Genomic DNA, 25,902 nt, shown 5'->3' on the forward strand with positions numbered 1-25,902 from the left:
TTCCCTTTGACAAATCAATTGTTTACATGTGCTGATTTCCAAAACTTTAGAATTTTTCTAGATCATCTCGTATAGTTTTCTAGGCTAACTGTGGTCAGGGAACACATTCTGTATGTTTTCAATCCTTTTCACATATTTATTGAGACTTTTTATAGCCCAGACTACGGTCTATCTTAGTGAACATAACACAGGCAGTTGAAAAGAAAGTAGATTTTGCGACTGTTGAGACATGTTTTATAAACCAGACTCAGGCAAAGTTCTATAAACCAGACTCAGTACTATTGAGATCATCTACACCTATACTGATGTTTGTCTACTTCTATCAGTGGCTAAAAAGCGAGTGTTAAAATCTCCAACTAACACTTCCAATTGCAGGCATAACAGATGAACAATTCACCCTCCTACCTTAAACAACTACAAAAGCAGACAAAGTATATTGAACAGTTTTCAGACAAGAAATAACAAATCCAACTCAACAATCCAATTGTGGGAATAAAAAGCACTTTGGAGAACTTCCTCCTAAACAAACAAAATACCTTCAAAAATGCACGAAAAGTGTATTCTGATCAGTATGTTTATAAAATCCTTATGGCCTAATTAGCAGACTGAGACACACTCAGTGAAGGAAAGAGTAATTCTACATGCTGGAATGTGTGGTGAAGAAGTGGAACTTGAACTGAAAAGGTTTTCCACACATGAGGCAGTTGAGGGCGCAGGGAATGGGGCAAAGACAGAGGGAAGATGCGTCCACTATGGTGCCATCGCTGTGACCACCAGCAGCACCTGGAGCAAAACTGAAAGTAGATCCACACTGGGACCTTTACACCAAGATAAATTCCAAACAGATCAAACACTGAAACATCAAAATTGAAATGATACAATACTGGGAGAGAACCTAACTAAAGGCCTTTGTAGCTATTACCAAAAATCTTAAGACATTAAAAAAGACTGGCAATTTCATCTACTAAAAAATAAAAAAATTTTACATGGAGAAAAGTGCCACAAGCAAAGTCAAAAGACAAAAAATTGAGAAAAAAAATTGGATTTTACTTCATGCAAAGGACTAATATCCCTAACTTAAAAAATATTCCTACACAGAGATATAGGAAAGACGGACATCCTAATAGAAAAATGGGTAAAGAAAATCAGAATGTATGTAAAAGAAAATTAGACTCTTCAAAACATAAAAAGATGCTCAACCTAATAACAAGAAAAATACAAAGTAAAACTATACAATGATACTATTTTAAACCCTGGCAGAACCGGCAAATCCAAAACTCTAATAGTACATTCTGTTAGCAATGATAAAGGAAACCAGGTACTACTCTCAAAAGTTGCCAAGGGAAGCATGTACTGGTATAACATCTATGAAGGACAACTTGGCAGTGTCTATCAAAATTATAAAAGCACATTCTCTTTGACCTAGTGATTGCACTTGTGAATTTACTCTATGGTCATACTTGCCCACGTGCAAGATGACATGTATGAACAAGGACGGCTCCGCTCAGATCCAGAGAGGGCACCTCAAACCTAACATGGTCAAAACGAACTCCTGACGTCCCCTAGCCCCACCCCGAACTGTTCTACCCACCTCGCTCATTCGAACAAGCCAAAAACCCAGCTCCCACCCTTGCCTTCCTCTCCCCCACTTCACCCCCAAAATCAAACCCATCCTAAGTCTCATCAGCTCCGCCTGCAGAGCACACTCACTCTATTCATTTCTCGTGGTCCCACTGCGACCACCCTCATCTAAGTCACCCTGGCCTCTCGACAACTACAGTTGCCTCCTAACAGGTAGCCCAGCCTCCATTCCGCCCTCTCCCCTCCCCACAGCTCAACCTCAGGCCAGCAGCCAGAGGGAACCTATAAAACACACTGCTTAAAAACTCCCCAATCACCTCTCGTGGCAGAGTAAATCAATCGCCTTTTCCTGGTCTCCAGATACCCCTTCACCCATTACACTGTCCCAACCCTGGGCTCCCTAATCCTGTGACAGAGGCCTCTGCCACAGGGTCTTTGCACCCCATGTATTCACTGCTGGGACTGTTCTTCCCAATCTGTCTCCACCTTTACCCACAGATCTTCCAATGATTGGCTACCTAGTTCTCCGTTCAAATGTCACCACGCAGGAAAGGTTTCCTTAACTTCCAAATTTTAAAGTAGCATGAAGTGACTCTGCGTCACATCACCTCACCAGAGTACTTAATCAAAATTCAGCATGGGAATTCCCTGGCAGTCCAGGGTTAGGACTCTGCGACTCCACTGCAGGGGGCACTAAGATCTTGCAGGTGGCCAAAAAACAAAAAAGATCCAACATTGTTTCTAATTTCTTCCACTGTCTGTCCTCTGTACCAATGATATTTAAATTACTACTAATAAAATACTAGCTAATACTATACAGTGTTTCCTATGTCAAGTACCATTCTAAGCTTAGTACACAAACACACTGTGTATTTTTCTTCAATTTATCTGACATTTGTTATACATTTATTTGGGGTTTGGGGTTCATTATCTGTCTCTCTCACTAAAACATAATGTCTTATTAATTCTGAACCTCCAGTGCCATGAACACTACCTGGTACACTTCAAACCCTCTATCAATAATTACAGAATTAGTTAATTAATTTATGTTTAAAGCAAGCATCGGCATGTTTTCTGAATTTTCTAGAAGTCTGCACAAAGCAGGAGCCGTTTCTAATCCACAGGTTTTCCAAGATAAAAGCAAATCAGATCCTCATGAAAAGGGCAGTTAGTCTCTGCACAGAAACCCGAGCCCCTTCTGCTCTTACAGTGTGGACGGTGCTCTCAGCAACGTCCTCGTGGCGGGCCCTCAACAAGACAAAGTAAAGCCACCTGCGCAGCACTCTTGAGCGTGGGCCAGGCCCCAGACCAGGGAGGTACAGACAGGCAACTCTTGATCTGCAGGACTGACCCAGGAGAAACCCACAGAGGTGCAGTGGGACTATTCATTCTTCAGGGAAACCTCCTAAGCATTCCTTTGCACTCTTGACTTATTCAGATAAGCACTAAGTGGCAATGACAGCAAGCCTGTGCTCACCAGGCAACCAGTTAAATGCAAAACCATGTGCTTTAAAAGTCACCAGAACTGAATGCTGGCTTGTTTGCTTTAACCAAATGTAACTAAAAAGGTAAAGTCTTCAGAGCAATGGGCAAGAATGACATCTTAAGGTACTGCCATTCAAGCTCAGACAGGGAGACAGCAAGACCATCCTAGTGCCAAACCAACCATGCCAGTGAGTTTGTACCTATGTCCACAAGCCTTTAAAACAACATATGGGAGACGAAATTCACCAGTCTGGAAACTTCTAACCTAAATCAATTCTTTCATTTTAGAAATAAGGAAGAAGAGGCCCACAGAAGTTTAGTGTCTTGGTGAAGGTCCCTCGTTTACCTAAAAATCAAAACAAGTGCTCACTTTCCTGACTTCTGGGGTACCTTCTGGAATGCTCCCCAGGTACTTTTGCTCTGGCAGCCTCTCTGGAAAGAAGTTTCAGGTGAACTTAAACCCTGAGCTAGGGTCTGGTTCTTCACGCTGCTTTCAATTCAGAACAATCAGAAGTAAAATCCATTCATTCTTTCTTTCACTCAACAAATAGTAAACATCTACTAGTGAGTAAAGATAGCGGCATTTTTACTTTAGAACTACTTAAAGGGTAAGAACTGTCTCTCACAATTTACAATACAGGCAGGAAAAAAGCGTTCTGTCTGGACAGCCATACAAACAATTGGAATTCTTTGCTATACCGCCTCATGGCATAACACTGAGTATATAATCCTGCTGCAAATAATATTATACACACAAAGCAATGATGGTGGAATGCCAGTGGGAGGCAGATTTTTTTCTTGCAACTCAAAAATGGCAACTTAAATGGTTGTCAATTATGCATAGGTTTTTACGTTAGTTTGCTGGGACTGTTTTTCTAAATATAATATACTTTCCATTCTAGGAGCTGCACAAATTTATACATGAATTCTCAACTTTCACTCAGAATTCACTGCATTGACTTTCTTACCCTATATCTGCTCAAGGGAAGAACCAAAGATAAAGACCTTTATATAGCAATTCGAGTCTCAATCATGTTTGATATTTTCTAAGCTACAAACTTTAAATTTGTAATTAAATTTTTTTTGCAGAATTACTATTTCTGTAAATGCAGAAATTTTGTGGTAATATTTTATGAGGGAAGTGGGGTCCCAGTAATCTGAAACATAAAATGCCACAAAGGCATTTAGGGCTTGTAAGTAATACTCCAACTTTATGGAAAATAGAACAAATTATCTTGGGAGAGCATCAAAAACATATTTCATCCAAAGCAGAAGTCAGAGTAGAAAGGGCATCAGAGAAACATATTTATTTACAAACAAAAAGGGCTAGAAATGGAATCTTTTCTCATTTTTTCAACATATGTTAAGCTTTCACTTACTGTTCAGTTGTTACAATTCAAACTTTTACTTAAAACCTCTAGCAGGAAAGCGATGTCAGGATGTTCAAGCAGCCACATTTCTAACAAGATACTTACGGCCATTCCGATTCAGGCTGCTTCTGGTGAGCTTCTATGACATCAATTGCAATATTGAGGTTTTCTTCCAGCTCCTTCATCCTTTCAGAATTAAGGGATGTGAACAAAATCATTGATGAGTAGGCAACAATTTTTTTGTCCGGATGATTCAAGCAAGACCTTCCAAATGAAGAGATCAGTGTGTCAGCCCAATTTAGCAACATGATAAAATATGATTATAAATCATCAACAATGATCCCATTAACAAACTAAGTATATACTGATATTCTGAAGGATTTAATCAAGAATTACAATGCTGTGAAACAAGTACATTATTTATGGCAAAAATAGGAAATATAAAATTAGTCACAACACAAAGTATTCAATACAAAAGCTGTAGCTCACTTATAAGTCAGAAGCGAAAAGCAAATAACACCTGATTAAAGAAAAAGATAAAATGATTGCATTTATAAAGCATTAAAATATTCATTCTTGTTAGAAAAAAAATTAAAAGGCAAAAAAATGATACTTCATTGACTACAGACATTTCTTTAACAGTTTAAGGGACAGAATGTTTAAGGGAAACATGATATATTGGCAAGAAATAGAATTTGGAGTCAAAAGCCTCAGTATAACTCCTGGTTCATCCACCTACCAGCTACGCGATCTTAGGTCACTAATTTATCAATTTTCAATTATATTACAGGTTATGCACTATGGCAGGTTTTTTTTTTTTTTTTTTTTTCATTTAAATTTCATAATACCCTTCCGGAGGAGGTATTATCCTTATACTATAGATGAAGAATGTGTTGACTTTACTTCCTCAAGGGTTCAAAGCCAGTACCGGCCAAAGCTGAATTCAAATTTGGTTGTATCTGTCTCACAAATGCATATAAAGTCACATAACCTCTTTCTGACTTTAAAAACGGAATATACAATAACAAGGCCTCCTTGGCCTGTCTCAGAGGCTTCTGTGAGGACCAGACTGGAAAACGAATGCAAAACCAGCATGTAAACACCACGTTAACTTCTCCGACAGCCTTCTTCAGGGCCTCTCCTCTGCGTCCCTATGACACCTGGATTCACACTGTTAGTAATACTCGGTTCTTACCCTACAACACACTTACAGCACAGGCTTTTGGACAGTGATAAGTGTATCTAAGTTACCCTCATTCCACTCCTCTAGCTCAGAACCTGGCAGATGTGAAGTGTTCAAAATGTTTTAAAGGAACGAATTCTCAAAAATGAGTAATTCTTATTTCTATAGCTTGAATTCCACAATTCTTTCCTTACAACCTCAGCTCAATTATTATTAACCATCACAACTCTATCTGCAGAAATTTAAAAGCCAGTTACAAGCTCAGTGAGCTGGAGATAACATTAGCATATATCTGCTCCTCATGCCACACAGATGAGCCCAGAAACCTACCCAAACAGGGAAGGCAGAACAGGATTCAGGCAGCTGGTGTTTAGAGTGTGGGCTTTGGATCAAGAGGGCAGTGGGCGGATCTGGTTCCAGCTACGCCATTTACCAGTGACAAGTGCCAGTCCCCTCATTCGTCCACATGGGGACAGTACCCACTGCACAGGGTTGCTGTACAGGACTGGAAGTACACAGAAAATATCCAGCTCAGGGCATCTGAACAACAGCTGCTCCGCTGCTAACACTGTGGCCACCACCAGAGATGCCCCATCAGTTGGCAACAGAACCTGGATTAGAAGCCAGGCCTCCTGCTCCCGGACGGGGCCTCCCCTATTACCTATCCTGCCTACATCACCTCCTCACCTTTCATTTCCACACTCCATTTCTTAGGAACTAACACAGCTGGTCAAACCACAGTGGTAAGTCACCAGGAAAAGTACCACGAACCAATCTAGATGAACAGATTGGTTACCCACATCTCACACTTCTCCATACCTACCACAACATACAGCACTGTGCTGAGCATATAAGAAATACTAAATTAATAAATACATGATTAATTCATCGCCCGCACTTAAATGTTTTATGGGGGTTTTTTTCTTATAAATTTTTTTCTTATAAAAAAAGTGTCCTTAATAGCATTTCTTACTTTAACCAAAACTTTTATTTAAAGTAAAAACTGACATACAACGGACAAAAACCTTAAGTGTACAGCCCAATAAACTATTAGATGTGTATGTCCCCATGTGACCACCACCCAGATCAAGATACAAAACATTCCCAGAAACCTAGATAACTCCCTGTGCCCTCCCCCAGCCAGTACTGAACCCGCCACCGCCTACCAAGAGCAACCACTATCCTGAGTTCTATTAGCATAGCTTAGTTTTTCCAGTTTTGGAACTGATATAACCACAATCTTTTCAGCAGTTAGAAAAGCTCTTCTCCACATACTCACAAAAAGAGTTCTGGGAAAGCATGCATCCAAACAATAGACTGGGAATCTTCATTCCGTGAGGCGATATTGCCTAAAAACTGCAGACCACAGCGGAAAGCTGAGGATTTACAGAGGCAAAAAAGATACATGATTAAAAAAATTTTTCAACACACCAAATAAATACATCTTAGTAAGAAATACTCTACATGTTATCATTAAACAGAAAGTTTCTGTTAGCTTCTTTTAACTATAAAAGTCTCTCACCACAATGAAACTTTGGGCATGACATTAATATTAAAATGCCTTACCAAAACAATGTACTCTACACAAAATTAATTAACTTCTTTAAAAGACTGTAATTGTAGGCACAATTATACCTGTAATCACATTAAATATCATTGGAATATGTGTTCTAATTGAAAGACACTTACTTAGACGGGATCTTTTAAAATCTAACAATATACAATTTAAAACAAGACACATGAAATATAAGGCTACAGAAGTACTGAAAGTTCAAGAACGGTGAAAAGATACACGAGACAAATACCAGCCTACAAAGATAGTCATACACCACTTAAAATCAGACATAATAAACTTTAAGGCAAAAAGCATTACTGGAAATTTTTTAGAAGTCATTTCAGAATTTCTTAGTTCACCAGAAAGGTATAATTTTATATTGGAATCACCTAATAATACAGTCTCAAATATACATAAAAGAAAAACTGACAGAAGTATAGAGGAAAGAGAAAAATCCACAATTAAATTTGGCAATAATAATATACCTTTTCCAGTAAATTATAAAACAAGCAGACAAAACAATAGCATATTTAGAAAATCTGAGTAAGATTTCATAGCAACCTAGTTGACATATTTAGACTATCTCACCAAATAAAACTGCAGAATTCTGGACAAAACCCAGAATGCTGACAACAACGCAGGCAAGGATGTAGAGCAACAGGAACACTCGCTCACTGCGGGTGTGAGCACAGCATGGCGCAGCCACTCTGGAAGCAGTTTGGCGGTTTCTCACAAAACTAAACACACTCTTAGCACACAATCCAACAATCACAGTCCTTGGTATTTATCCAAAGTAACTGAAAACGTATGTCCACACAAAACCCTGCACTTGAATGTTTATAGCAGCTTTATTCATAAATTGCCAAAACTTGGAAGCAACCAAGATGTCCTTCAATAGGCAAATGGATAAACTGTGGTACATCCAGACAATGGAATATTATTCAGCACTAAACAGAAATAAGCTACCAAGTCATGAAAAGGAACATTAAATGCATATTACCAAATGAAAAGCCAATCTGAAAAAGCTACAAACTGTATGATTCCAACTCTATGACATTCTGGAAATGGCAAAACTATGGAGTCAGTAAAAAGATCAGTGGTTGCCAGGGGTTAGGGGACAGGACAGGGTGTGAACTGGTGAAGCACAGAGGATTTTTAGGGCAATGAAACTACTCCATATATTACAATGATGGATACATGTCCTTATACATTGGTCCAAATCTCCACAGAATGGGTGTGTGTGTGTGTGTGTGTGTGTGTGTGTGTGTAAAAGAAAAAGCACTCAAGCCCATGGGAAAACCACAAGGTTGTACTACACACCCATTAGACTGGCAAATATTAGTCAGAAAATAACAAAGTGTTTGTGAGACTGTAATGCATTAGGAACTAAAGGTTCTCTAAAGTTCTTTGTGTGCATGGACTCTGCTACACGCATTACTACACAGTTAAATTATTTTCCACTGAGTACCAGTTATCAGTCATTGCCTCTTAGCTTCGCTGCCTGCTCTGCAAACACAAAGGTGGGCCCTTCTAACATCTGCTTTATCAGCTGACATGTCCGGCCTCTTGGGCAGAGGCGCTAGAGGGGCACTGGAAGACTGGAGGGCGCGGAATGTTTCTCTTCCTAGTTCTGGGGCAGTCCTCTGGCCAGGCTTCTCCTGTTTTTCTGGCCCTTACCTCCCACAGGGAACAGCTTCTCAGAGAGGAACTCCCGCACAGCAGGACCAACCAGCAGTGTCCAACAGCCAGGAACTTTCTCAGGATGCTTCAAAGCCAGTTCCAACTCATGGAACCTCCCTGTAGACGACATCCCCCTGCACCCCAGAGGGTGGACTTCCAGCAAGTTCCACCAACACCACCCCTCAGCAACTTGGCCACCACCCAGTGAGCCACAGCTGTGCCCTCTCCAAGCAGGCCTGGATCTCAGGCCTAGGGGGAGGGGAGCCTCTTCCTTGGACACTCATCTCAGCCCCGGGGGCACTGGCTGCTCCTTATATCTGCAATTCCTGTGTTCTCTGGCATTCTCTTTACTTCTTAGTAGTCAATCCCCTGTTATTTCAAGTCTTTGTTATAGTTAGTAATTCTTTATTTTAGATTTTCCCTATTCAAATTGCAGTGTGGTTTCCGGCTCCTGGTTGCACCCGACCTGGTGGCAGATGGAAAGAAGGAAGGGAAGGAGGGAGGGAAAGAGGGCCCCAGGGGGCCCTCTCGTAGAAGACTACGGCAGGAGCACAAGCCTTAGCAAATACGAACAGCTCAACCGGCCAGGACCAAGTCAGACAGACAGGAACCAAACGACTCTTTAACAAAGAAAACTTAATATATGGAGCTAGTTAAACTAAAGAGGCAACAGTGAGGTGACAGAGAGACTAAGGCTACAGGAAACAACCACCTACCACCCTTAAAACTGGAGGCACGAAGAGAAGAGGGTAAGGGTCTGAGGACCCAGAAGCCTGGAGGGGCCCTGCAGGGCTGGAACCCAGGCCTTCGCAGAAGGGGCTGCCCAGGCCACAGCTGGTGCCACTGGCGCGTGGGGGAAGGGCCCGGGCCGGCTAGCGGGGTCTCTGAGGGGACACCAGGAGGCTTGCTTAGTGGGAAGGGAGCTGGGAAGGGAACCATCCAAGGGAGCGAGTCACTCTTTCCCTCCTCCTGCATTCTAGTCTCCCGCTGGGCCCTCCCTCAGCTGGACCTCTAAGAAAGCAGAGGAGAAATGTGTTTCTGGACTCCCAGGCCCAGGAACACGAAACAGCACAGAAGGCTAAGTTCAAAACTGAACAACAGCAGCCTCATAACCAGGACAACATCTAATGTTAGACAATCACTAGAGAAACACGGACCGTTCTAGGTGCTTTATTTCACACAAATTCTTATTTAATGTTCGCAGTAAGGCAGATACCGCTACTTCACCTTACCGGTGAGGAAGTGGGTGCGCAGCGGGTCAAGCACATGGTGAGGCCCCAGTCTACAAGGGCCGCCCGACCTCAGCGCCAGAGCGCTTTGCCACCCCAGGCTGAGAGAGGAGCGAGCAGGAGACATTTTTAAGGGCGAGAGGACTTCCCAATCCTTCAACCTCCTAGATCCCTGCTTTGCTAGGAGAGAGGGGCGGGCCTGCTGACCCAGCTCCGGAGTTCAGCTCCTCTGTCCTCAGACTTTCCCGGAACCCAGGCCTTCCCTTAAGCCTGTCGCTGCTGCTCCAATACCTCAAAGGCAGGGCAGCTGTAAAGATGAAAAAGAATGAGGCGTGTAATGTGCCCGTGCTATTCACGTATTCACAGTAACTCGACAATTGGCTGCTCAAAGAACAGTTGCGAAATTGTGGCCAAAAAGCAAAACACTGAGATAAAAAACTATGCAAACAAAATGCTGAACCAAGAACCTCAAAAGTGAATTAAGTTAACATTATAATCTAAAATAAAGCAGGATACAAAACTGCAGTACACATTCACACCCGTACATACAAATACTAAAGAATGACTAAAACGAAAAAGAACAAAAACCATCAAGTGTTTGTCTAATGTGGCCTATATATACAATGATGATTATTTTTCTTTTCACTTTTTTGAGCTTTTAAAAATTACTCTATAACAAAATTATACAAAATGTTCATAATAAAAAATATTTTTGTTTTACTCTTAAATCGTAGTTTAAAATAACATTTATATTTCTGCTAAATATTTTAGAATATTAACACCAAAATCCTTGTAAAATTTAACTTAACACACACAAAAAGCCAACAAAATAAGTTAGTCTGAAAGCCGACCAACCCAACAATTCATCAGGGAACTAAAAATTAGCACTCTGAATCAGAACACAATTCTGGGAAGGAAAAGGTTTAAAGACATCCTAGAAACAAGAAAAGAAAACTCCAGACAAGTACAAATGACAGTTTACTTTTACCAAACAGCTTATCAACTGATCTTTATGTAAATATTGCAAATGTTACAAAGCCCCTCAAAAAGCCCAACATTATTTTTATAGATTAGAAAAGAACAAAGGCCAAAAACAACACCAATAACTCAATTAAAATAACTCATGCTTGTGTTTACATAAAATTTGATGGGCATAATATATTCGTCACACCACTGCAATTATTCTCTGAAAATAATACTCTAAATATTATTTTGACAACGTAATTATAGTTCTTACCTCAAGAGCGGTAACAAAAAACTGGCATAGATAGCCTGCTAAAAATCTACAAAGAGTAAGGTTCTCACAGAGAAATAGTCAAAAGACAGTACAGGCATTGTGTTAGGAATTAGAACATTTTTTAAAAGATTTGTGTTAGGTCTGAACTAACATACTATAAAATTTAAGTTTCATTGTTGAATCAAAGTTGCATTCTTGAATTCCAAATAAAATTCAGTAATGCCTTTTTCAAGAAGGCAGTGAGAAATATCACTTCAACTTCCATTTTCCTTCTTGATTCAGTAATGTCCTTCCAACTCTGTCAATAAATTCAAGTCATCTACTTGAAACTGATACAAACTGAAAAATTAAAGACAACCTAAATAAATGGAGATGTTCCATATTCATGGACCATAAGACTCAATATCATTAAGAAGGCAATTCTCCCCCACTGGATCTACAGATTCAACATAATTCCTAGTATCCACAATATATAAATAACTTTCACAACTTGACAACAAAATTTAAAAGCCCAATTAAAAACTGGACAAAGGACTTGAACACACGTTTCCCCAAAGATTTACAAATAACCAAAAAGCACATAAGAAAATGTTCAGCATCATTAGTCATTAGGGAAATGCACATCAAAACCACAATGAGGTACCACTTCACACCCACTGGGATAACTATACTCCCCAAAACGGAAAACACACGTCAGCAAGGATGTGGAGAAACTGGAACCTGGTACGCTGGTGGTGAAAATATAAACTAGTCAGCTACTATGGAAAAGTTTGACAGTTTCTTAAAAATTTAAATATAAAATTGACACAGCAATTCCACTGCTAGGTATATACCCCAAAGAACTGAAAACAGGTACTCCGATAAATACACATACACACGTGTTCACAGCAGCACTACGCTCAGTAGCCGAAAAGCGGAGACAACACAGATGCCATCAATGAACGGATGGACAAACAGAAACGTGGCCTGAGCACACGATGGCGTGTTCTTCAGTCATAAAAAGGAACAAAGCACTGATACACGCTACAGTGTGGATGAATCTCAAAACACCTTATGCTACGCGAAGCCAGACAAAAGAGGTCCCATAATTCTAGGATTCCATTTACATGAAAAATCCAGAACAGGCAAGTCCACAGAGACAGACGCAGCATGGTGGTTGCCAGGGGCTCGGGGAACTGGGAAATGGAAGGCAACTGCTCAAAGGGCACAGGGTCTCCCCTCGGGGTGATGAGAGTGCTTCCAGCGAGACAGAGGCGGTCGGTGGTACAACTCTGCGAACGCGCCAAATGCTACTCAGTTGTTCACTTTAAAGCGGTTAATTTTATGTGATGTGAATCTCATAATGATAAAAAATGTATTAACTGATATAACTGCAACTACTTATGTTATGAACAGCTCTTAATACACCTGACCTAAAACAGGCCTGTAAAGATCTACGCTCTCAGACTGTGGATATCAACGAACAGCCAAGCCACCAACCAAACAACTAACATTCATCAGTGACAAACCAGTTCGTAGAAAGGTTCAGAACTCTGCTCCTTTGATTTTTTTGTTAGATCGTCTATTTGCTTCAGTGAAGAGAAAATTCTGACAAGAAAGGATGAAATGCTCTTTCATCATATATTGTAAACACCAAGTAACCAATCTTCTGTAGCAGTCGCAGGACAGAGAAAAGGGACGATGGACCAAGGGGGACACAGAGTTAAGAGTGGACACTTCTAAGATGGAAAATAGGAGAGCACATTATCTGCTGGTGAAATGATGGAGTAAAGAGGGGGAAAGGGATGATGCCAGAGAGAGAGGGGACACTTTCAGGAGAAGAGTTTCTGAGTGGGCGAGTGGGGATGGCATTATCTGCACAAGTGGAGGAGGGCTGGCTCTGCTCTGATAGTCATTTAATCACAGCGTTTGTGCAGTGCTTCCTCTGGGCGTCTTATTTAGGAATCCATCGTTATGAGAGAAACCCACCCCTGCCTACCCCAGTTCCTCAGCTCTGTCAGTGACACACTACCCACCACATTGCTATTTTTCAGCAATTACAAAACGCAAAACATTCTGAACTCTCTTTCTGAATTACCATACCACAATCAGACTTCAAAAATAACTGCCTTTCCATACAAGAGAGTGAAATCTGTATTTTATTGCTGATTTTTAATCCCCTAATTTGAGCACTGAGGCTTGTTTTATCACAAAATGGAGCTACAAAAATACTTCTAAATATATAACATTTTAAAACACTTTACAACCTAATCCTACACCCTAACAAATTGAGATTACTCAAGATATTACTGCTGTTTCAAAAAAAAAAAAAAAAAAAAAAATTAAAGCAAATACTCTGTGTGCAAATTCTTAGATGATTTAATTAGTTCAAAAAAAAAAAAATTACAATGTCCCAAAGGAAGAATTCTAAATCAAACAGAAAGATGCAGGAATTTTAACAAATGAGTTTTAAACAAATGCACTAAGAAATCACAGAGCAGAACGATAATTAAACCAAGCCAGGCCGCCCCTCTAACAGCCGTTTAGCTTGTTTCCCTGTGGGCCTCGGTCTCCATGCTGTGAAGAAAGGCAATCAGCTCAGATTTTTCTCCCCACCTTCTCAAAGTAGCCTCCCCACTAACATTTAGATAAGTGCACTTCACTTTACATAGTAAGTACAGGCAAGAAGAATCGTATATAAATCAACTTATAGATCAAATCTTATTTTAAATACAGCTGGTGAGTTCTCATTTTAAGTAATTATCACTGAAAAAAAAATTTTTAACCTCCAATCTAGTACATTTTATAAGCTGGATATTTACATTGAGATGTTCTATTAGATGACCTAGATGACTTGGGTTTACCCACAAGGATTTCAATTCCTTGGATAAAGAGATCATCTGTTAAAATTCGATGTTTTTTAAAACATAATGTTATGATAATAACCCCTGTTCAAAGAAGTGTTGGTGCAAGTAGTTCAAGAACCAAAAACATTCCAAAAAGTTTGGAAAAGCTTCCTGGTCTTCAAATTAAGGAGCTTGGTTTGTCTCTTAATCCCATATAAACAGCTATTAACAATCAGAGCTAACTTCCCTCTCTGTCATGCTATATATTTGACTTATTTAATATGTTTGATACAAGGCTCGCCTCACGGGAACGTAAACCCCCTGAGGACAGAGATGTCTGGATGCTTTCGTGCCTGTTCAGATCACCCAGCACTAGAACAGGGCCTGCCACACCCACTTCGCTGGGGCTGCCAAGAAAGCACCACAGACTGGGCGGCTTACACCGGAAAACTCTGTTTCTCAGTTTGGGAGCCAGAGGGCTGAGACGAAGATGCCGGCGGGCTTAATTTCTTCTGAGGCCTCTCTCCTCAGTTTGTAGATGGCCATCTCCTCCCTCTGTCTTCACATGGCGTCCCCCTGTACCTGTCTGTGTCCTAATCTCCCCTCCTTACAAGGACACCCGTCACACCAGATTAGGTTCTACCCATACACCTCATTTTACCTTAATTATCTCTTTAAAGGCCCTATCTCCAAATAGAATCGCTTTCTGAAGTACACCAGGGATTAGGATGTCAACATCAACATGTGAAGGAGGGGGTGGGCATGGAACACACAATTCAGCCCACAACAGAGGGAGGAAAGGAACTTACTACAACTTTCTTCTATGATAGTTCTTTAGTATCACTAATGAAGTTTCTCGGTATTATGAAATATAGAACATTTACCTTAATGAATGATGTAATACTCCGAGTAGTGGTATTTACATAAATCCTTTTCAAAAATATAAGTAATCCATGAATCATACTGCAAATTACCTGTCAACAGGGATTCCTGTTCCACTCGAAGTTCACGAAAAAGAAGAATCAAATCAACAGCAACACCAATCGTATCCAAGTTCCTGTATACGGTTTTTAAAAAGGACAAAGTTAGACACATTCTTTTCTTAAATCTGCACTTCAAATTAGGACCCACGATGAGCGCAGAGACCACTGGTCAACAGTTCCTGTGGTGTGTGGAATAATGGCCCTCCACGGCATCCACATCTTCATCCCCAAACCTGTGAATAGGTTACCTTACATGGCAAAGGGGACTTTACAGTCATGAGTAAATTAAGGACCTTGAGATGAAAAGACTATCCTGGATTGACCAGGGGGGCCCAATGTATCACACGGGTCCTTATGAGAGGAAACAAGACGGTCAGGGAGGGAGGCCAGGCACCAAGGAAGGCAGGCGCCTCTGGAAGCTGGGAAAGGCCAGGAAAATGATCCTCCCCGGAGCCTCCACAAGGGATTCAGCCATGTGGACCCACTGTAGACTGCTGAGTTTCAGAACTGTAGGATAATAAATCTGCGTTATTTTAAGGAGCTAAGTTTTTGGTAATCTGTCACAGTAGCAACAGGAAACTAATTTGGGTAGCAGAAATGGGGTGCTGCTGTAACAAATATCTGGAAGTGGCTCTGGAACTTGGCAATGGGCAGAGGCTGGAAGGATTTTGAGAAGCATGACAGAAAAGGCCTAGATGCCTTGAACAGATCGCTGGAAGAAATGTGGACACTGAAGGCACGGATGGTGAGATCTCAGAAGGAAATGAGGAACGTGTGATTGGAAACTGGAGGAAATGATCCTTTTTCTATAGTGGCAGAAGCTTTGCAGAATGATATTTAGCTGAGCAGACTTCCAAGCAACATGTTGAAGGCGTGGCCTGATTCCTTCTTGGTGCATATGGTAAAATGCAAGAGGAGAGAGAACGGAGAGTAAAAGGGAACCAGGTACGACTTGGGAAATTCTCAGTCTATCCTGATTGCAAAAGACGCTAAAACTAGAATATTCACTGTTAGTAAAGTGTGCTCTGGAGAAAAAGCCAAGGGTGTGGCTAGATGACCTTTTGCTAATGCCTCAAAAGAACCAAAAGGTCAGTGTTCAGTCATACAGAGGCTCTTTAAAGAGACTAGGCATGTTACTCATTCCCCTCAGTCATCTCAGAAGAAATCAGGAATAGAGATGGGGTTATCTAAGAAAGCTCTACAGCAGACCCTAGATTGCCTAATGGTATATAAGTCCTCATGACATATGTGTGAGACCCACAAGGTTTTTGAGAATGTCATACCAGTAGAAACTCTGCCAATCTGGATGAAATGCACAGAGAAAAGGTGAAATGAAAGAAGACTGTTAAACTCCCAAAATTCTATAGGCAGGAAAGAGGCTGATAAAATTATTCAGCTGAAAACGTGTTACTCTTCACCTTCAAGAAAACGGAAGGATGACTCTGAGGGCTGGACCAAGGGTAAAGCCTCAAGCCACAGAGGATTATTCCCAGGCCTCAAAACCTGAGTGTGCCCAACTGGATTTTGAAATTGCTTGGGACCAGTGACTCCTCTTTTCCCTCAATTTTCTCCTTTTTTAGAGGGTAATGTCTAAAACTGAAATCCTAGGCCTGTCCAACCACTGTATTTTGGGAGCAGACAACTTGCTGTCTAGTTTCACATGTCCAAAGATAAAAAGGAATTTTGCTCCGGGATGAATCATACCCAGAGTCTCAGCCAAGTATAATTTAGATGGTCCGATTTGGGACTTTTCAGCTAATGAGACTTAGATGAGATTTGGGGCTTGAGTTGATGCTGTAATGCGTCAAAAATCTGGGGGACCTTGAGATGAGATGAACGTATTTTGTGCAAAGGACAGACGTGAATCTTTAGGGGCTAAAGGGTGGACTGTGCAAGGCAAAAAAATGGTCCTGAAAGATGTCCACGTACTAAACTCTGGAAACTGAATATACTACCTTACATGGAAAAGAGATGTGATATAATAAATACATATTTGAACTCTGTCCCCAGTTCCAGGCACACAGCCCCTAAAACCCTTGTTAGTTCCTGTGTGACAGGAAGGCCTTTTGCTATTTGTAACAAGCCCCTTTCAACCATACCTGAGTTTATGCTAAGGAGGTGACTCTCACTGGACTTCTAGGATAGGAGCTGGCTGCCAGAGGAACCAACCTTAAGATTAGACAGCTGGAACTTTTGACCTCCCACCTCTGAGGAAGGGAAGGCAGTCCAATCACCAATAGCCGATGATGTAATCAATCGTGCCTCTGTGATGGAACTTCCATAGAAAACCCTCAACAATGAGTCTAGAGAGCTTCTGAATGGGCTGATGAGCACATCAAAGCGCTCAGAAGACGACATGCCTGCAGAGGGCACAAAAGTTCTGTGCTCCTACCCCCTACCCCCCCCATGCATCTCTTCCACGTGGCTGTCCCTTTACAGTCAACTAGTAACAGAATGTAAAGTGGTTCCCTGAGTTCTGAGTCTTTCTACTGAATTATCAAAGCTGAGGGGTGTCATGGGAAGCCCTGAATTTATAGTCAGCTGGGGAGAAATGTAGCCTGGGTACCCCACTTGCAGCTGGCATCTGAAGTGGGGCAGTCTTGTGAGACTGAATCTTGAAGTGATGGGATCTGATGCCACTAACATGAGGTAGTTAGTGTCAGAATGGAATGGAATTGATGGACTCCCAGCTGGTTTTAGAGAATAAGAACTGGTCGGAAAATACTACAAGGGACTTTCTAGGTGTGATTAAACTAATGGTCTGATGATGGGAAGGTTATCCTGAATGACACAGGCCAGCCTCACGTGACCACAATGGTCCTGATCAGGGGGATGCCATACGGCCAAAGTCGGAAAGAGACGGGAAGATGTTACGGTGCTGCTTTGAAGTCAGGAATGCAGGCAGCCTCAGGAAGCTAGAAAAGCAAGGGAATGGATTCTCTACTAGAGACGCCAGAAGAAACCAGCCCTGCTGACACTAACTTTAGGTCGGGAGAACTGATTTTGGACTTCTGACCTCCAGAACTGTCAGATAATAAATCTCCATTCTTTTAAGCTACTAAATTTGCAGTAATTTGTTATAGCAGCAAAGGAAACTCATACTGTTCCCTACCTTCTTCACTTCTTCTCAACACAAATCAGAATTAAGCTAAGACATTCACTGCTAAAGAAGAGGGTCAGGGCCGGTGTGCACAAGGCTAGGATCCTCTCTCCCCTCCCCAAGGCCAGGCGGGCAGACAGCCACTGCTCCTTTCTGCTCTATCCAAACACAAGACTGGTGAGAAAGGGGCTCAGCATCTGCCTCCAAAAACAAGAGGTTGTTCCACCTCTCTTCCTGCTCTTGCCTCTACACATACAAGTGGCTGCCAGGCAACGGGGCCCACTGCCTGCTTCTGTATGGCCAGATTTGGTGTGGCGAGAAAAATGTAACTTCATGACATGAAAATTCTATGAAATTCATATTTCAGTGTTCACAAATGAGTTTTTACTGGAACACAGCATGTGCATGTGTCCACGCACTACAGACAGCTGCTTTCTGCTACAAGAGGAGAACTGAACCACTCGGACAGATATCACAAAGCCTGGGCTATTTATCTGGCTCTCTTCAGTAAAAGTACAGCCACCCCAGCAACAGGGGTTGTATTTACATGCAGAGCTAACTGCTTTCACCAGTGTTCTCTGAGTACTTCCTGGAATTTCATATGACTCAGATTGTTTGCTATGCTGTGTTATATACCCCATGTTCCATACATCCTTGGCAAAAAATAATTCCAGTCCACACAAAGTGCAATATTCAGACAAAAGATGTAAAAAGATCTAGGTCTTAACAGCATCCCACTTAATTAACTCTTTAATAACTTAAAACATCATAAAAATACATATTGGTTGAAATCTGAATCTTGACAGGCTTGGGAATATCAGCTTTAATTAAGGTTGACCTCAAAATCCTTACCAGAATCTTTGCTGTATTTCTGACTACAGAAATGTTTTTTCCAGGAGCTGATGCCCTAAGTGGTTAGAATTTCCATTCTAGGGCCCTCCTTTCCCTCTCCCATCACACTACAGGGCCTCCCGGTCTGGAGAGCGACAAAATAAACTAGCCTCTGGCCTGCTGCTTCTAGCATAAAGCTAGTTATACTTTTTCAATGTTAACTATTATTACCAAGATCATTACTGCTTCTATCCATTTATCTGCATGTGGATGCCATGTTCAGTTTAGTGTTGAAGTTAAACAACCCTCACTTTCCCCCCCTCCTTTGATGTAAAAAAATCTCATTAATCATATCAAAGCCTCAGGTATAAGACTGTCTAGGCAGCGCAGGGAGTCCTTCCATTGGCTTCTGGACCAGCCCAACTTCACTCCTCATGGCACGGACAGGGAGCCCGGGGCTCTGTCTACATTCAAGTCCAGGAAATAAAAGTGAGCATGCTTTGTGGCTTCTGACACTTCATTTACAGTAAAAAATTTTAATAAGAAGTAGATTCCATAAAATCAAAGAGGAAGGTGCTCAGCTCTGGGAGGAGATTTTAACGTGTAACAGAGCGAGAGCAGGACGGGGCAGTTCTCTGGCTCACCTCTGTAACCACATTTTAGCTGCACATTACAAATTAGGGGGAAGTAGAGCTGGCAACGTCACACGATCTTAAGGAAAGCTTAAGATAAACCATCTGAGACATTCGTATCATGCTCCCTGTTCAAAGTAAACACAAGGGCAACTAATTAAAACACTAACACTAATTAAAACATTTATGACTAAGAAACGTGAAGTCCAGAACTGCATATGCATTAAAGCAGGCAAAAGCTAGAATCAAAGGATCAAAACTAAGTTCAAATCATTGTGCTATGCAGAAAATCAAATACTTCAAAACACTGTAAATACAAGTAAGAAACCTAAAAAAATAACTCCTAATGTTAAACATACTGTCCCACTACATACTCATCCAAGAGTCTCCCACAGCAAGTCCTGCAGAGCACCTGTCCCCGGAGATGCAGACACAGGCCCCTAGTAACAACGGGAGACTGTGACGTCAAAACCATTTCTAACACACAAACCAACACGACAGAACCAGCGTGCACATACACAGATATAGATAATCAAAGGCATATATGTAACTACAAAGACTAGTACCTGATCGAATTCTGGTTCACAGAACACTCGATACAAGCATTCCGGAGACACCGGAAGCATTCCGTTATTAACTGCAGACTGGAGGCCAGATGTTCCACTTGGGATGGGTCTCTGCAGGCCAGCTCAACAGCATGAGAAGACTTCTTTAAGATATCCAGGACTCTCTGGAAGATAGTCCTGGGTGCTGTTTCTCTGAAAAAGGATAAAATTGTTACAAATCAGGAAAAAAAGTAATTTCCAAATGTCCTTTTCACAACACTGTTTGTATTTAATTTGTGGGGAGGTAGGTGGCCCTATCTGTTCCAGCTCCTTAATTTACCACACAGGAGAGCTACATATACTGAGCGCCTGGTCAAGCACTGTTCTTATCGATCTGTCCCAGTACTACCTCATATCATCTCTGCATTAACCTTATGAAGCCAACACCATCCTCCCCGTTTTGAAGACAAGACAACAGACAGAGAGCAGTGTAAGTAACTCGCCCTCATCACTCAGCTGGAGAGCTGGCAGAGGCACAATTCCAGCGGAAACAGTCTGACTTCCTCACCCCAGCGACCACCCAAACCCCCATCTAAGGGGACTGTTTACAGCTCTGGATCTGCCCTTCGTTAGAGGCAGAATATCTGCATCTCACGTTCTAGACAGAGAACAGAACTGCGTCCTCTGTCACCCACTCCGTACCTAAAGGAAAACTATGAGGAGCGATACTCATGAAGGACTGCCTGGGGGGCAAAGACGCCATCCACTTACTTAGACACAGGGGACACAAATTCAACCACCAGATGGGGGATGGGGGAGTGGGAAGGAGGGAGACAGAAGCAGAGGGAGAGAGACAGAGCGTGTGCACCCCAGGGGAGGAAATGAGCCTTTGGCGGTCCCCCCCCCCCATCCCCCAGCTGGGCACTTCAGTTCCCACAGGCCTCTCGGGCCAGGAGCACTGCCGCACTGGCTGTCGCCCCACAGCTATGACGAGCAGAGCTTCTGTGTGCAACACGGCACCTAAACACAAGCCCATTTCCTCATTCCACGAATCCCCTAAAGAAACAAGAATCGGCCTTAATGTTAGAAGAAAAATTGCTGTTAAACAATTGCAGAGATTCTCACAGATTAGCTGTGACCCTGTGAACCTTCTCCCTGCGCTCTCACTGTGGAAGCCCAACACCCTACATCTCACCCCTGGACGCACCAAGGCGCCCCAAGCTGCTGCGCTTGCTCAGGGCCTGGGAGACACTTCCTCTGTGAGCTCCGAGTGTCTTTTTATCTTAAGGATGGGTAATATAAATCACATTATTCATCGAGTTCTCCTCTCTGTCTTTGCCTTTAAGAAGCCTGGAGGCAAATCCACCACCCATCTTTACCACTGTGAATCCCTCAGCATGACTTCTGAGTAGTACTGACCTTACTGTTCCTATCTGGTTTTTCCCTTCTCTCCAATTTCTTCCCTTATCTTTACTTTATCTAACTGTATTTTCTAAGGCACTTCAAATTTGGCTTTGGAAAGAGGCAGAGTATAAATTAATCAATTAAAAACTGGGAAAGCATGCATAAAATACTTTGCCCCACCTCCCCATCAGCCCTCTCTAAGCTGGGATCGTGAAGCTTTGACTGGGGGTCTCGGTGACTGAGCGACCAAACAAAAAAGTGAAAGTTCAAAGATGCGGCATTAGTCCTGCCTCAGAAACTGTATAAAACAATGAGGTGTGAAGCCACTTTCAGTGAAAATATGCCATAAAAAGAACATTCACTAACACTCAAGACAGCTTGAAAGAGCACTGGGTCCTGCTGGGGAGGAGGGAGTTTCCCACTTTACCCCTCCCTCTTGAGTTCTTGCGACTGGACTAAGAATAAAATCGACAGACTAACAGGAGGAAAAGAAATTTTAATTCGTGCGCATGGAGGTCTCAGAAATGGGACCTAGAAAATGGGCCAAAGCAGGCAGCTTTTATACTTTTTAGACAAAGAAACAATAAATTTGCCAGGAATCGACAGAACAAAGAAACTTATGCTTTGGGTGCTTAGTTAGTGAGACTCTAACCAGAGTCTGGACTTGGGGCAGTAAATTAAAGAAGAAAAAAGGTTTGTTTATATAGGCTTCTTGGCCCCAGGTTCGTCTCTGGGGATAAGGGTGCCCTTCTGCCTCCAGATGCAGGGAGGGCGCCTCTCACACGTAGATTTACTGCCTGCTTTAGGGAGACAGCGAGGAGAGCCAGAGGGTCCCTCTTGCGTCGGCTCTTTCTTAAGCAACTTTAATTCAAAAAAATCAATATGCCATTGAGGTTTATGTGGGAGAGGTGCGCTCTATGCTCCAACAGTACTAAATATAGCGCAGGCACTATTAATACGCTAAGAAAATACCCAAGGGTTTAAAACATTCTGAAGAATGCCAAGAGTGATCATGATTTCTACAGCAAAGAATAAACCTAATTACCTCTATTTGCCCCCATCTGCATAAAGTTTTGATAACATTTATTACTTAATCTTATAGTCAAATAAACGCGGGGTTCTACAACTCGAATAACCTACAATAAAGCCTCTTTTTTTCCTCCCACGATGACTAAGAGCTGTGTGTTTACACCTGGGATAAAGAAGCCAGGGTGATTTTTTTCACCTTGTCCTGAGCACGCGCCCTCTCTCATGGGCACCACCTGCCTACTGCGCATGGTCTATGATGTCACTCTTTGAAATTTTAACATCTGTTTTACTCAAAACTGATACCTAGCATAGCAAAAGCTTTGAAATCAAACTATAATAGACTACACAAAATAAAAGCGCTGTCTTAGGAAAACTGGGTAAACTGATATTCCAACCACAGAACAATTAGTAAGCTCATGAACTACCCTGAATAATTTCCAATGTTACATGTTAATTTGTCATATATACACCATGCCTTTCTCCTTTATGACACTTTTAACCAAAACAAAAATGTTTAACTGAACTAAAGCCAATCAAAAGATTCCTGAAACACAAGTAACTGTTAATAGCTACTAACGAGTAACCAAGGCAGCATCTCTCCGGCACACAGCAGTTCACATTTGCAGTATAAAGAGAAAATCAATTGGGATTGTGGTCACTGTCATTTGTTCTGCCCATGGATTCCTGAAGCCAGCAAGCACTGGCAATCTTCTGGGTCTGTTCACGTGTGTGCCCTCCACCAGAATCCCTCTCACACCACCCCTCCCAAGCCTCTGCCTGGAAGAAACTGGGGGCTCCTTTTAGAAACTCACAGCCCTAGTGAAACGCCTCAGAGTACTCAGGGGAGCCGCCTCCCATCTCTATGCGCCACAGGAACTCAGTCCACAGAATGGAATACCACTTATCCACATCAGATGACATTCACTGATCCAGTCCATCATGCCAGCTAGACTATAAATCCCTATCTCTAGGGCCCAGACCTGCATTCACTAACTGCATTTATTCAAGTTGAAAACAGTGATGAGACTATTCACATATTCAGAGCAGCATTTAACTGCTTCAGACTTGTCCTATAACTCAAACACTTCCTGAGCATGTGCCCTGAGCCAGGAGCCAGGCACCAGGCCTGATGGGAGCAGGGAAATCAGTGCACTTTGCAGCAGCAACTGGAAAAAGGAAAACATTGAGGAACCAGCTCAACTCGTCCATTCCCATGAAGAAATCCACACATCCTGGACCCAAAACTTTGAAAAAAAAATGGTCATATTTTAAGATGTAGATATCTTATAATTGATATTTAAGAAACATCTAATTTCTCCTTCCCCACTAAATGATACAATAGGTAAGCTTAAAGGAAGAGGGAGAGGTAAGGAGTTGTAATTCAATTAACTACATTTTAAATTTCTTGAAAGCAAAGACTATTTCTTAGATGTCTGTATCCGTCTATACAGAGTGGAAAAAAAAAATAAACCTTTCCTCTAGAACCATATAATAAACAGCTACAGATTTTATTTATCATATTTTAATACAATATAATAAATTAACAACTTCCATCAGATGAGGACAAAAAACACTTTTCACTAACTACTATGAAAGCATTTAACTCTCTTCCGTACCTCTTAACATTCTCCACAGCCTTGAAAGAAAACTATTTAGCATTACACATCCAAAGGAGTCCTAATGTACTCTGTCTGCAAACCCCATGTTCAGTCAAGACAGCACAGCTCAGTATGTGTAATGATTAACGACAGTGAAATAACTAGTAAAGATCAGTCAATCGTTCGTATATTACAAATGTTATTAATAATAAAAATTGCTGTCATTTCTGCTTTAACCAAACTAACACAAAATATTCACAGAGACTTTAAAAAGCTTAGCTACTTCATTCACAGAAGGCAGAAAGTGCTTACAAGGACAATTAAAATTCAACTGTTAGACATTCCTTTTAGATAGGAATGCATACCCTGAAGACAACTTATAAATGAAATGTTACATTACAGAACAAAAACAGCCTTTGAATTATACAAAAGGTAGAATTTCATTTCCTTCAAGTTTGGACAGATCTGTAGGTTTAATCTTGGCAAGTCCTGTTTGAGTAAAATTAAAGAAAACTACCGGTGATTATAAGTAACAGGTTAGATAGGTCTAACATACTATCTGTACACACATCTTACAGCTAATTCATCAGGTGGGACCTCCTACTGAAAAGGAAACTAACTGCTCGTCATTGTAACACTACGATTAAGGCTTTCATCCTTGTTAAAAGATCTATTCTAATACCTGAGATTTAATTAAAAATTGGCACATGTGGTTTGGAGTAGTTTAACCACTGTCACTGAGAAAAACTATTAGAACACACGATTTCAGAGGTTAAAATAACAATCATTGGTTGTTATTTAAAACCATAAACCCCTTACTGACTTGACTGCATTAGAGGGAATAAAAACAGAAAATAAAAACATTTCTATTGGACTTCCTAGGTGGCGCAGTGGTAAAGAATCCGCCTGCCAATGCAGGGGACATGGGTTTGAGCCCTGCCCTGGGAAGATTCCACATGCCACAGAGCAACTAAGCCCGTGTGCCACAACTATTGAGCCTGTGTTCTAGAGCCCGTGAGCCACAACTATTGAAGCCCACGCACCTAGGGCCCGTGCTCCACAACAAGAGAAGCCACTACAATGAGGAGCCTGTGCACCACAATGAGGAGCAGCCCCCGCTTGCAGCAACTAGAGAAAGCCCGTGTGCAGCAACGAAGACCCAACGCAGTCAATAAATAAATTAAATAAATAAATAAATTTTAAAAAAATTTCTATCTCCTACCAGAAACAGCCTGAGTAAAAATTTGAAAATCATCTCTACAGACTCCAAAACTCTCCTTTATATACTCTCTTCCCCTCTTCTGTCACATCCAGGACTCTCAAGCTGTCCCTGAGATAGGGTTGCAGGGCTGGCAAACTTTTTCTGTAAAGGGCCAGAGAGTAAAATGCTTTAGGCTTTGAGGACCTGACAATCTTTGTCACAACTTCTCTGCTGCTGCAGGGCAAAAGCAGCCACAGACAACATCCAAACAATGAACACAGCTGCATTCCAGTAAAACTCTTTTTATGGACACTGAAATTTAAAGTTCATATAATTTTCCTGTGTCATGAAATTTAACTGCCATTTAAAATGTAAAAAATCATTCTTAACTCAAAGGCCATTAAAAAAAAAACCAGGTGGGTCAGATTTAGCCA

At 41.6% G+C, this 25,902-nt stretch overlaps 1 protein-coding gene across 3 annotated transcripts in view; it reads right to left on the minus strand.

Moving 5' to 3' along the window:
- ATXN10 (ataxin 10) overlaps positions 1 to 25,902 on the minus strand; it is a 158,867-nt gene that overhangs the window by 117,312 nt on the left and 15,653 nt on the right. For all 3 annotated transcript variants that reach the window (XR_009054719.1, XM_057741952.1, XM_057741951.1), the window contains exons 2-5: positions 20,258 to 20,449; positions 15,120 to 15,202; positions 6,899 to 6,995; positions 4,542 to 4,700 (exon numbers count right to left, since the gene is read on the minus strand). Coding sequence is in view for 2 of the 3 variants with exons in the window: in XM_057741952.1 (XP_057597935.1) it covers positions 4,542 to 4,700; positions 6,899 to 6,995; positions 15,120 to 15,202; positions 20,258 to 20,449 (531 nt within the window). In the remaining variant the exon portion in view is untranslated. The remainder of the gene's footprint in view (positions 1 to 4,541; positions 4,701 to 6,898; positions 6,996 to 15,119; positions 15,203 to 20,257; positions 20,450 to 25,902) is intronic.

The sequence above is a fragment of the Hippopotamus amphibius genome, chromosome 7 (genome assembly GCF_030028045.1).
Source record: "Hippopotamus amphibius kiboko isolate mHipAmp2 chromosome 7, mHipAmp2.hap2, whole genome shotgun sequence".
Classification (NCBI taxonomy): domain Eukaryota; kingdom Metazoa; phylum Chordata; class Mammalia; order Artiodactyla; family Hippopotamidae; genus Hippopotamus; species Hippopotamus amphibius.